The sequence below is a fragment of the Lactuca serriola genome, chromosome 3, assembly GCF_051521515.1.
Source record: "Lactuca serriola cultivar US96UC23 chromosome 3, Lser_US96UC23_V15, whole genome shotgun sequence".
NCBI lineage: Eukaryota > Viridiplantae > Streptophyta > Magnoliopsida > Asterales > Asteraceae > Lactuca > Lactuca serriola.
The window spans coordinates 100,596,594-100,608,229 of record NC_136410.1 but is presented as its reverse complement, the minus strand read 5'-3'; the positions used below and the strand labels follow the sequence as shown (position 1 = coordinate 100,608,229).

The following is an 11,636-nucleotide window of genomic DNA, read 5'->3' as shown; positions in this document are numbered from 1 at the left end:
TGAGAGATTACATCGGCCGAGAAGCTGTTTAACATATATATCCGCGAGATCGTTGCCCGTCATGGGGTACTAGTCTCTATTATTTCAGACTGTGGTGTTCGGTTCACCTCCCGTTTCTGGCAGAAGTTCCACGAGGAACTGAGCACTTGACTGCACTTCAGTATAGCCTACCATCTGCAGATAGATGATCCGAGTGAACGGACCATGCAGAATCTCGAGGATATGCTGAGAGCCTGCGTTATTGATTTCGGTGGGAGTTGGGACTCCTACCTACCGCTTGCAGAGTTCTCCTATAACAACTTTCATTCCAGCATTAGCGCTCTACCTTATAAGTTGTTGTATGGACGCAGATGTTGCACCCCAGTCTATTAGGGGGAGGTCGGTCACAGGGTGATGGGTCGGATCGAGGTGGTCCTACAAACTACCGAGAGGATTCAACATATCAGGTAGCGGTTGCAGGCCGCACAGAGTCTACAGAAGTGTTACCCTGACAGGCGCCGATTGGAATTGGAGTTTCAGGTCGGTGACTTGGTACTCCTGAAGTTCTCACCCTGGAAGGGTGTGTTCCGCTTCAGGAAGATAGGGAAATTGGCTTCCCGATACATCAGGTCGTTCATGATCATTGCCAGGGTTGGCATGGTGACATATAGACTAGAGCTAGCAAGGGATCTTAGTCAAATCCATACATGAAGACGAGCGCCTGAATTACATAGAGAGGCCAGTAGTCATACTGTAGAGGAAATTGAAGGTCCTACGGAACATGGAGGTACCTTTGGTAAAGCTACAATGGGAGCACTGGAGGGGATCTGAGTGGACTTGGGAGCCAGAGGCGGAGATGCAGGAGCATTACCTGGAGTTGTTCACCGCAGCAGACTTCGAGGACGAAGTCTAGTTCGAGTGGGGGATAATTGTAACACCCCGACTCTAAGGTATATACTTTACAGTCTTATATTTCCATTTTGAAAGGTCTACTCGACGAGTTAGATACCTTGACTCATCAAGTAGGAATAGATTTGGCCGCGTGTCTTAAGTGACGAACTCGACGACTTGGAGTACACGAATCGACGAGTTGGAGCTGGAGGATGATACTCTAATTTCTGGGGTTTTGCACCATATTGAAAGGGTCACTAGCCTCCCTTAGCCTCCCTTACGGCCGCCTTTGAGCTCAGAAACCCTAAATCACAATTACTTTCCATATTTGTGTGTTATTAAGCTTGGAAGGAAGATCTTGGTAAGAGGAGCTTGAAGACCAAGGAGCTTGGAGCAAGGAAAAGTTGTGGATCTGAATTCTACTCCATTTTAGTGTCACTTGAAGGTAACAAGTTGTTACCTTGAACTTCCTTCAAACTAGATCTCTTCATACATGAGATTAGGGCCATTTTATCATGTTGGTGATTCATTTTGGGTATTGGTCATAGACTGAAGTTGCAACTTCATATCTAGGCTCATCTTGGTCCTTATAGTCATAAAGCTTCAGCCTTTAGCAAGATAATGCCTTTTCCTCACCTAGAAGCTCTTCTTTAGCTTAATTTTTTCCTTAGCACCTTGCATGTGCGTAAAGTTTGCAACTTTATGTAGGAACTATGCCTTAGAAGCTTAGATCTGCAATATGGAGCTTTGTGGTTGCTTAAAAACATCTAAATGGAGAAAGGACTGAAGAGACTCGACGAGTTGCATGGCCAACTCGGCAAGTCCGATGAAGATTAGCCTTTGAGGGTTCTGCATGAACTTAGCGAGTCAACAAGACGACTCGATAAGTGAGTTAGGATTTTCTCGACTACTCGACGAGTTGTCTGGACACTCGACAAGTCAACCGGGGGGGGGGGGTCGGGCAGGGCATACTAGACTCGTAATGTGGGCTTAGTGGCAAGCTAAATGTGAGTTGTGGGTCCGGAAGGCAAGCCAGAATCACATTATGGGCCCAAGGGTAATCCAGTCTGTAAACCCGTGAACCCATTACATGCAGTTATTTGTATATGTGCTATTTGCTGAGTATCGGTATTTTGAGGCAAAGACATGATCGTACAGCTCCTCACATATTATGAGTATGTTTCTAGGATACTCTGTTATAGAGTTGTTTTGAAAACAAATTTGTTATAACTTTTAGTTTTTGAATGATTTAAAAATTTTTAATTTGGCATGATTTTTGTGGATGTTATACTGTTGATCTACCTTGCTCTTCCGATCATCCCCCATCTTCTTTGTGTTTTTCTTCTAGATGGAAGAAATGCAACTAAAAGCTATTGGAGCAGCCCACCCGATGGTTGGTTTTAGCTCAGTGAAGATGCGGTTTTTCATACTAAGCTTCACACAAATGAACCAACTTCGAATGAATCAAAGTCACACTTCAAAGGGGAGTTTCTACAACCCCTCTTTTACAATTTTAATATGTGGGGGAGAATACATGAGTGTCTATTAAAGTTTTGATTATTTTCAAGTTTTATACACAAAATAGAATGATACTTTGTTATTAGTCAAAAGTTTATGAAATAGCAATCTAAGTTGTATAAATCATCGATAAATCATATAAGTTATACTAGAATGTTACAAATGTTATAACGACACCTAGTTGAGATATGTTAATTAATATTAATAAAAATCACAAGATTTTAAGTAGATTTCTATAAAGATATAAGTTATTTGACGAATCAAAAATTGTAATACTCATCGTATAGATATGCACAAATATGTTGAGAAAACATGAAATGACGTTACATATAACCAAATATGTTATTCAACATAATTATGTACAAAAGGAATGTACATTGCCTTAAACGGTTGATAAACGAAGATTTGAAAAATACGTAATAATTAATTACTAATATACCAAAAATCAATTATTACTATTTAACTCTCGATCATCATGTAGAAATGATTTTAAAGAAATGATATATTTATATTTTAATAATTATTATAAAAATATATATTATATTTTCTGTAATATGAAATCCGTCAAATATTCTAACATATTTGATTCTCGGATTGTAAGAATTGTTACAAAATAAATTGTATATCGTATCAATTATGCAACTATTTGAATATTATGAGAATTATTGGTTTCACATTCGTTGAACCTAAAAATATTATAAAAGCAGTCATCATGTTGAGCAAATTTCTCCATAATATACGATATAAATTTGGAAATATAATAAGCCTTACAGATCTAAAATACTAAAAGACTTAAATCAATAATTATTCCTAAACATAAAAGAAGCATAGGTGTTCTATGAATCTACAACGGATGGTTTAGGGTGAGGATGTCAGGACACACTGTTAGCATCAAACGCAATCGGGTTTTCCCTAATATGAGCTGCGTTTTATTTTAAGGCCATAAGAGCTAGGTTCATTTCCTTAGCTATCTGGCAATATTATTGCAGATACTGAGACCAAATGTCTTAGTGGAAATCCTCTATTTCATAACTTCTAATCCACAAGGAACGATTAATGTAACGCCCAAATTTCTGGCTAAGCATTAGTATGATGATTTAATAGTTAGTGTCAACAATTTTAACCTATCTTATGTAATGAAGAAGAATTATTTCAGTATTATGTGATTTACGTGATTTATGTCTAATATATGTGCTTATAACGACATAATAAAATAAGAATAAAATACGTGTCTAAAATAAATTAATAATTAGACCCAATATCTTTGAAGAAATTTGAAGTAGTTATAACAAGGATTCCAAAGATATAAAGAACGCTGAAATCCGACTTATAACGAAAAAGTTATGATTCGTCGAAGTTTTGCGGTTAACCCGGCACGGCTATGTGTATCGTAAAAAGTAAATTTTTCATAAAATACTTTTTAGCCTTAGCAATCTAAATGAAAATCATAGTAGAGGTCAAACCGGGAACATACATATAGAGAACATCCAAATCTGACTTCGTTAGAGGAACTTATGATTTTTCTAAGATTCAGCGTAGCAGTATACAGTCCAGAAATCAAATTTTAGATCGATCGATTATTAGCCGACACAACCTAAATGAAAATTCAAGATATCATTAATAGGAGCTCAATGATATAAAGACAGTCGAAAACAGACGTCGGATTGCAAAGTTATGAATTTTTAACGGCCATTAACTGTCTAAACCTGTTAAAATATAAGTTTAAAAATAAAACAAAAATTAGCTGACAAAGTCTAAAACAAAGTTGTAGATCACGTCAATAGTCACGTGTGGATATAAATAACATCAAAAATGGAGATCATATACGAAAGTTACATATTTTACAAGATAATTAATTTTCGGATTAATCAGAAATCTACTCGTGGCATGCTCTAGGCCACACCTTTTTCCCCACCATGTTCGACCTGATCGTGACACGTTGCATGTTTACGCTCGTCATACTGCAGTATTCCCCGTGACGTGGCTCCTTCATCCTATAAGTAGATGGTGGATTTCACTCAAATCCTCACCTCTTCATCCAATTCTCTCTCCCTCCCCCTCTCTCTCTCTCTTTCTCTCTCTCTCTCTCTCTCTCTCTCTCTCTCTCTCTCTCTCTCTCTCTCTCTCTCTCCCTCCCTCCCAAAAAAAACCTCTAAGTTTTTCTCTAGTACTTCCTAGGTCTTAGAAGTGAAGCCCCATAGCGCTGGAAAGCCCCGAGAAGTAGAGTTTGGGACTTAGAAGTTCTGTCCGTGTAGAGTCCGATTTCTCGCTAAACCTAAGTTAAGTTATTCTTTCCGTACTTTACCTATCAATTGTGTTTAAGTTCATTATCGTTATTATGAACCTTTAAAAAAAAAATTTCAGTGATTCCAAGTTCTTATACTGTTTGATCTACTTACGGGGATGATGTCTAGGCTGGATTTAGTGAGGTGGTTGAAGTGAGATTTTGAAACAGTATACTTCATATACTAAACGGACCCTACCGCTGATATGATCCTACCTGGTTGTTCCTTACTTGTTAGATCTTGAAGTAGACTTTGAGTCAATGATGAATAGAGACTAAAAATTAGTCATAATAAATAATAGACTAAGACTTAGTGATAATGATAGTAGGTTCCAACAAAGGAAAAGACAGTTGCTAGAAGCGAAGCGCTATCCGAATTTTGAGTCGTCACTTTAACAAGTTAGTGCATAGTTACTTTCATCTTACACATACATATGAACTATTTAATATAAATACATGTTATATGTGTCTGTTATTTCTTTTCCTGATATCTATGTTTCATGAACGATTTATACATGTTTCACACAATTTAAACTGTATATGTATTTTATACCTATAAATATGGGTAGATGAAAGATGATATAGATGATGAAAGATGAAATACATGATAAGAGGCCTTGAGTGTAATGGGACCCACCCAATAAGTGTAACGAGCCTCACCCCAACTCGCATAACGGGTCCGCCGACTGAGTATAATGGGCCTCGCCCTAACTCGCATAACGGGCCTCGCCTTGTATACAAACATGCAAGTATAACAAGTAATAGCATACAAAATAACCTTTGGTTCCCGCCCGCTAAGCATACGAGCACATACACATGACAGGTTCATACGAACACATATAGCACCCTAACATAATAAACTCTGGGTCGGCATTGGTGCCTTCGACCCGCTAAACATGGTGAGGAAAACTCACCTCAATCCGCTGATAATCAAACAACTGCTCGTACCGCTGAACTGGATAACCTCGCATCATCTACCAATAAATACAATCATAATCAATAATTAACCTATTAACCCAAAATCCAAGGCCCACTCCAAAAACCAACTTCTTAAAGGGTAATAGACCATTTTACCGTTTTCTAACTTATTCCATAACCAAGATGCAACCCAAATGCACAAAAGCCCAAAATGGCAACCCAAACCCAAACAAAAAGCAACAAAAGCCCATTATGGCCCAATAACCCGATTGGGCCCCAAAACCATCATGGAAATACTTCCAAGAAAACCCTAAGTCAACCCATGGCCTATAGTCAGAAGTTAAATGGCACAACAAGGCTCAAACCTAAAAAAGCCCAAAAAGACAAATTGGGAAGTAAGCCCCGCGTACTCACACTCAAAGCACATATGTAACGACCCAAAAATTTCAAATAAAATTTTCATTTTAAATTAGCCAAACATTTCCATAAAATGTGGAGTAACATTAATCACTATTCCCAAAATTCATAACATTATTATTTATTCAAAACATCAAAGTGTCCCACCAAAACAAATGCTGGAGAGTGCAGCCCGCGCCATCCAGCCTTGTATTTTCCCTTAGGCTCCGAAGTACCTGAAACAAATCAACAAACTGTAAGCTAGTTCTTATTTAGTTCCCCAGAGCATACCCCATACACAATCCACATAATCACATAACATATTAGACACAAAGCTACATATAACACATAAGCCATGCATATAACATATAGGGATGCTATGGGCTCATCCCCAGGGTCTTACTCTAGGATGTCATGGGCTCCCCCACATGGTCTTACACCTAAGTGCCATGGGCTCTCCCATGGTCTTTAATAGGAAAGCCATGCGCACTCCACACGGTCTTACATCCTGTTGCCATGGGTTCTCCACATGGTCTTTTGTAGGAAAGCCATAGGCTCTCCACATGGACTTACATCCAGATGCCATGGGCTCTCCCATGGTCTTCTATACAAGTATACCACATATAGAACTAGCATACAATCCTAGCACATAACCAACTATCATGTCTCATAATATGACTTGTGCTAGAGTACCACATATCATAAATGGGCCAGCCTTGGTGCCTTCGACCCATTGGTATGGTGAGAAGACTCATCTCTCTAATGTTGAACTGATAAGCTAAGATCAGATATTTCCCACACGCTGCTCCTCCTCAACTGCCTATTATCAACATGTGATTAACTTGTGACAATCCCAATAAATACCCTCAAAGTCAACCCTGGTCCACCCTGGTCAATGTCAAGGTCAACAGTCCATGTTGACCTCAACTCGCTGAGTGCATCGAGCGACTCGTCGTGTTCCACCCGAGTTCGTTCCACTAAATCCTGATCCAACTCACCGAGTCACCCTAGTGACTCGTCGAGTTCATCAAATGTCCAGAAGACCTAAAGTTCATTCAGACCAAAACCCTAGTCCTTCACTACACTCAATCAGAAACTCAAAAACAGAAAACCCTACCCTGACTCGCCAAGTCAACTAAAGGACTCAACGAGATCCTTCGGTCGCTTTGATGTTCAACCCTTTTCAATGGGATCTAAGGTCCCAAACTTCAGATCCAACCTCCCCTAGTGCATATACCGAATAAAGTTGAAAACTTTACGTGCATGGAAGGTCCTCCAAGGTCATAATATCAAAACTAAGCTTCCTACAAGGTAATTATGCACGGGACGGGCCTAAGCTGGATAAAGTGAGAAACTTTATGTCATTAGGGACCTAAAGAGATCCAGATCTGGAACCATATCCTTGTGATAACTCCAGATCCGAGTATGACTCCATTTTGCACCAAAAATAGTCATTTACTTCGAAGGAAAGGGATCTAATCAACTAGAGCTCAAGGTAACGACTTTATACCTCAAGATTGTGGCCAATACAGTGTAGATGTCGGATCTACTGCTTCTCTCCTTGCTCCTTATTCTTCAAGCTCTAAAATCCTTCACAAACACACCAAAATTGCTCACAAAAAACTGTTTCTCTCACTCAAGAAGGTGCAAGGTCCAACTAGGGTTGTATCTGGCTAACAAGGTGGTAAGGGAGGCCATAAAAGGCGGATTAAACTCTTTAATATGGTGCAAACCCTAAAAATTAGGGTTTTCCTTTACAACACCTACTCAACGAGTCGGGGTCTTCCAACTCGTCGAGTAGGATTGAAAATCCGCATCCCCATAATAACCTCCACTCGTCGAGTTGGAGCTCCCCAACTCACCAAGTCCATGCAGAAAACCCGAAAAAGTTGATAATTTAAATAATACCTGGAACATGTGTTACAAGTTTCCCCCACTTGAAGTATACTTCGTCCTTGAAGTCTGTTGGCCCAAATAAGTCTAGGTAGTGGTCTCGCATCTCATCCTCCGGCTCCCAAATCCATTCGGAGCCCCTTCGGTGCAACCATTGCACCTTCACTAGCTTCACCTCCTTGTTTCAAAGAACCTTGGTCTTCCTATATAGAATCGCAATAGGCCTCTCAATGTAGTTAAGGCTCTTGTCCACCTGAATGTCATCCAAATAGACAACCACAACCTTATCTATAACACACTTCTCAAGCTGAGACACATGGAAGGTGTTGTGAATCTGGCTAAGCTCATCCGTCAGATCCAAGCGATAGGCCACCTTGCCTATTCACGTCGTAATCTTGAACAATCCAATGTATCGAGGTCCTAACTTTCCTCTCTTTCAAAACCTGATGGCTCCCTTCCATAGCGACACTTTTAGTAACACGAAGTCCCCCACCTGGAATTCAATATCCGATCGCTGCAGGTCAGCATAGATTTTCTAACGGCTTTGCGCGACTCGCAACCGGTCGCACACTTGCTGAATCAGCCTGGTAGTCTTGAGCATTGCTTTCATGCTCCCCATGACCCAATGTCCAACCTTACGCCAACAAACTGGGGTCCTACACTTTCGACCATACAACATCTCATACGGAGCTCGGTCAATACTGGCATGGTAACTGTTATTGTATGAAAACTTTTTCAATGGGAGGTACGTATGCCAACTACCTCCAAAATCCAACATGCATGCCCGAATCATATCCTCGAGTGTCTCAATCGTCCTCTCACTTTTGCCATCTGTCTGGGGGTGGTACGTCGTGCTAAAATGCAACTGAGTGCCTAGTTCCTCATGGAACTTCTTTTAGAATCTAGATGTAAATCAAACATCTCTGTCAAAGACTACCGACAATGGCACCTCGTGTCTAGCCATTACCTCTTATACATAAATATTTGCCAACTTTTGAACGGATATACTCTCAGCGATCGAAACAAAGTGAGCACTCTTCATCAACATATCCATAATCACCCATATGACGTACACACCCCTCACTATCCTCGATAACTTCATAATGAAGTCCATAGTGATCTCTTCCCACTTCTACATGGGAATGGGTAGCGGTTGAACCTTGCCATGAGGTCGCTGATGCTTAGCTTTGACCTTCCGGTAGGTCAAGCACTGCTCCACGAACCAGGCGATCTCGCACTTCATGCAAGGCAACCAGTAACTCAGCTTCAAGTCTCAATACATTTTTGTAGCCCCTGGATGTATAGAGAACTTGGAAATGTGTGCTTCCCCCATTATTTTCTGCCCCACCCCTCCTGATGCCAGAATCCATACCCGACCACACTGAGGCAAGAGTCCCTGACAATTCTGGACAAATAGGGGAATTTGCCCCCGTATCCACTCTAATTTCCAATTTTCATTCTTCAAAACCTCCACTTGAGCCTCCTTAATCATGTCTAACAATGGAGAGATCACCATCATCTTCCAAAAAATATTCCCAATCAGGGAACCTTTCGTCTTGCGGCTCAAAGCATCGGCCACCACATTGGCCATCCCTGGATGGTATAAGATCTCGGAGTCATAATATTTCAGCACGTCTAACCACCTGGTCTGTCGCATGTTGAGGTTATGCCGATCTATCAAGTACTTCAAATTTTTATGATCAGTGTAAATAGTGTACCGCACCCCATACAAGTAGTGTCTCCATATCTTGAGGGCAAACACCACCGCCCCCAATTCCAAGTCATGAGTGGGGTAATTCGCCTCATGAGGCTTCAACTACCTCGAGGCGTAGGCGATCACATACCCCCTCTGCATTAGTATTGCGTCTAACCCTGAGATCGATGCATCACAGTATACCACCAAGTCATCCAGTCCCTCGGATAGTACTAGAATCAGAGCCTCACATAACCTCTGTCGCATGGTCTCAAAAGCCAACTGCTGATCCGTGCCCTATCGAAATGTCACATTCTTCTTGGTCAAGTGACTCAAAGGCACATCAATCTTGGAGAAATCCTGGATAAATCTATGATAATAGCCCTCTAATCCCAAGAAGCTACGGATGTCGGATGCATTCTTAGGTACTTCCCATCGCATCACTGCCTCAACCATGACTGGATCAACCGAAATACCCTCCTAGTTGATGATATGCCCCAAAAATTGTACTTCTCGCAGCCATAAATCACACTTGTAGAACTTGGTATAAAGCCTCTCCGTCCTCAACGTCTCCAATACCTCCCTCAGATGCTACTCATGTTTCTCCTTAGTCTTAGAATAGATAAGTATATCATCAATCATGATGATCACCGACCGATCTAGCATCGGTATGCACACTCTGTTCATGAGATCCATGAATACTGTTGGGCCATTGGTGAGCCGGAATGACATCACCACAAAATCTTAGTTTCCATACCGAGTCCTGAAAGCTGTCTTTGGTATATCCTCATCCCGAATCCTCATCTGATGGTATCCCAACCGAAGATCAATCTTGGAAAACCAAGACGCACCCTGCAGTTGATCGAACAAATCATCGATCCTTAGTAACGGATAAGGGTTCTTCATCGTTAGTTTGTTTAACTCTCGATAATCAATATACATCCTATGTGACCCATCCTTCTTTTTCACGAACAGGATCAGAGCTCCCCACGAGGAACTGCTCAGATGAATAAACCATCGGTCTAACAGCTCCTGGAGCTTCATAGATAGCTCCTGTATCTCGGGTGGGGATAGCCGGTAGGGTGCCTTGGGCTACTGGAGCGGCACCCACAGCAAATCAATACGAAACTCCATCTGCCTCTCCGAAGGAACTCCAGGTAACTCCTCAGTAAAGACATCCCTAAACCCCTGTACAATCGGTACACAATCCACATCCATCGGGGTCTTAACCTTTGTATCCGAAATATATGCTAGAAATCCGATACAACCATGTTGCAGAAATCTCCTATCCCACGCAGTTGAGTAGAGGGTTGGCTCCTGAGAGGCCCTCTCTCCATGAATAACCAATTCTCCCCCATTTGGGGCTCGAACAATCACCAGCTGGCGCTCGCAATCAAGCATGGCCCCATTGGCCCCCAACCAGTCCATCCTGATAATTACCGTTAGCCCTCGCAATGGTATCGGGACTAGATCAACACGGAACCTCTCCCCAAGCACATTTAGGAGACATTCCTGATACAACCTCGCTACACTCACAGTGCGGTCATCTGCAATCTCAACCTCAAGAGGGGAATCCAAAGTCATCGATGCATCCCGACACTTCTTGCTAAGTGCAAGAGATACGAATGATCGGGTAGCCCTCGAATCGAAAAAAACATGGGCAGACATACCATTGGCCAAAAAGGTCCCAACCACAATGTCTGGTGCTTCCCGAGCCTCATCGCTAGTCAAATCCAAAGCACGGCTCTTCACCGTTGGAGCATCCGCCTTAGCAGGGTGGCTATCTGTGATCCTTAGTGTGGCGAGCGTCGGCACCATCACTGCTCCTCCCCCTCCCAGCAACCTCGTGCAGTTGGCCCGCTTATGGACGGTATGGTTGTAGTTAAAACAAATCAAGCCCTTCTTGGGGCAATCCCTGATCACGTGGCCTAACTGGCCACACCTATAGCATCCCGAATCGCCCGTCCAGCAAGCTCCACTGTGCGGTTTACCACACCAGGCACACTGGCCCCGACCCTATTGGCCCCTACTAGAAGAATCCGTGGTATTAGGATTTTTAGCCTG

General features: G+C 41.8%; 1 protein-coding gene across 1 annotated transcript; it reads right to left on the bottom strand.

The window, feature by feature from the left end:
• Positions 1–10,664: 10,664 nt before the first annotated feature.
• On the bottom strand, positions 10,665–11,390 carry LOC145095563 (uncharacterized). The gene has a single exon (XM_079033416.1). It carries the CDS (start codon positions 11,388–11,390, stop codon positions 10,665–10,667), a length of 726 nt encoding a protein of 241 aa, XP_078889542.1.
• Positions 11,391–11,636: the final 246 nt, after the last annotated feature.

Coding starts and splice junctions, on each gene's coding strand:
- LOC145095563 (XM_079033416.1), bottom strand. CDS start 11,390: ATGGTGCCGACGCTCGCCACACTAAGGATCACAGATAGCCACCCTGCT.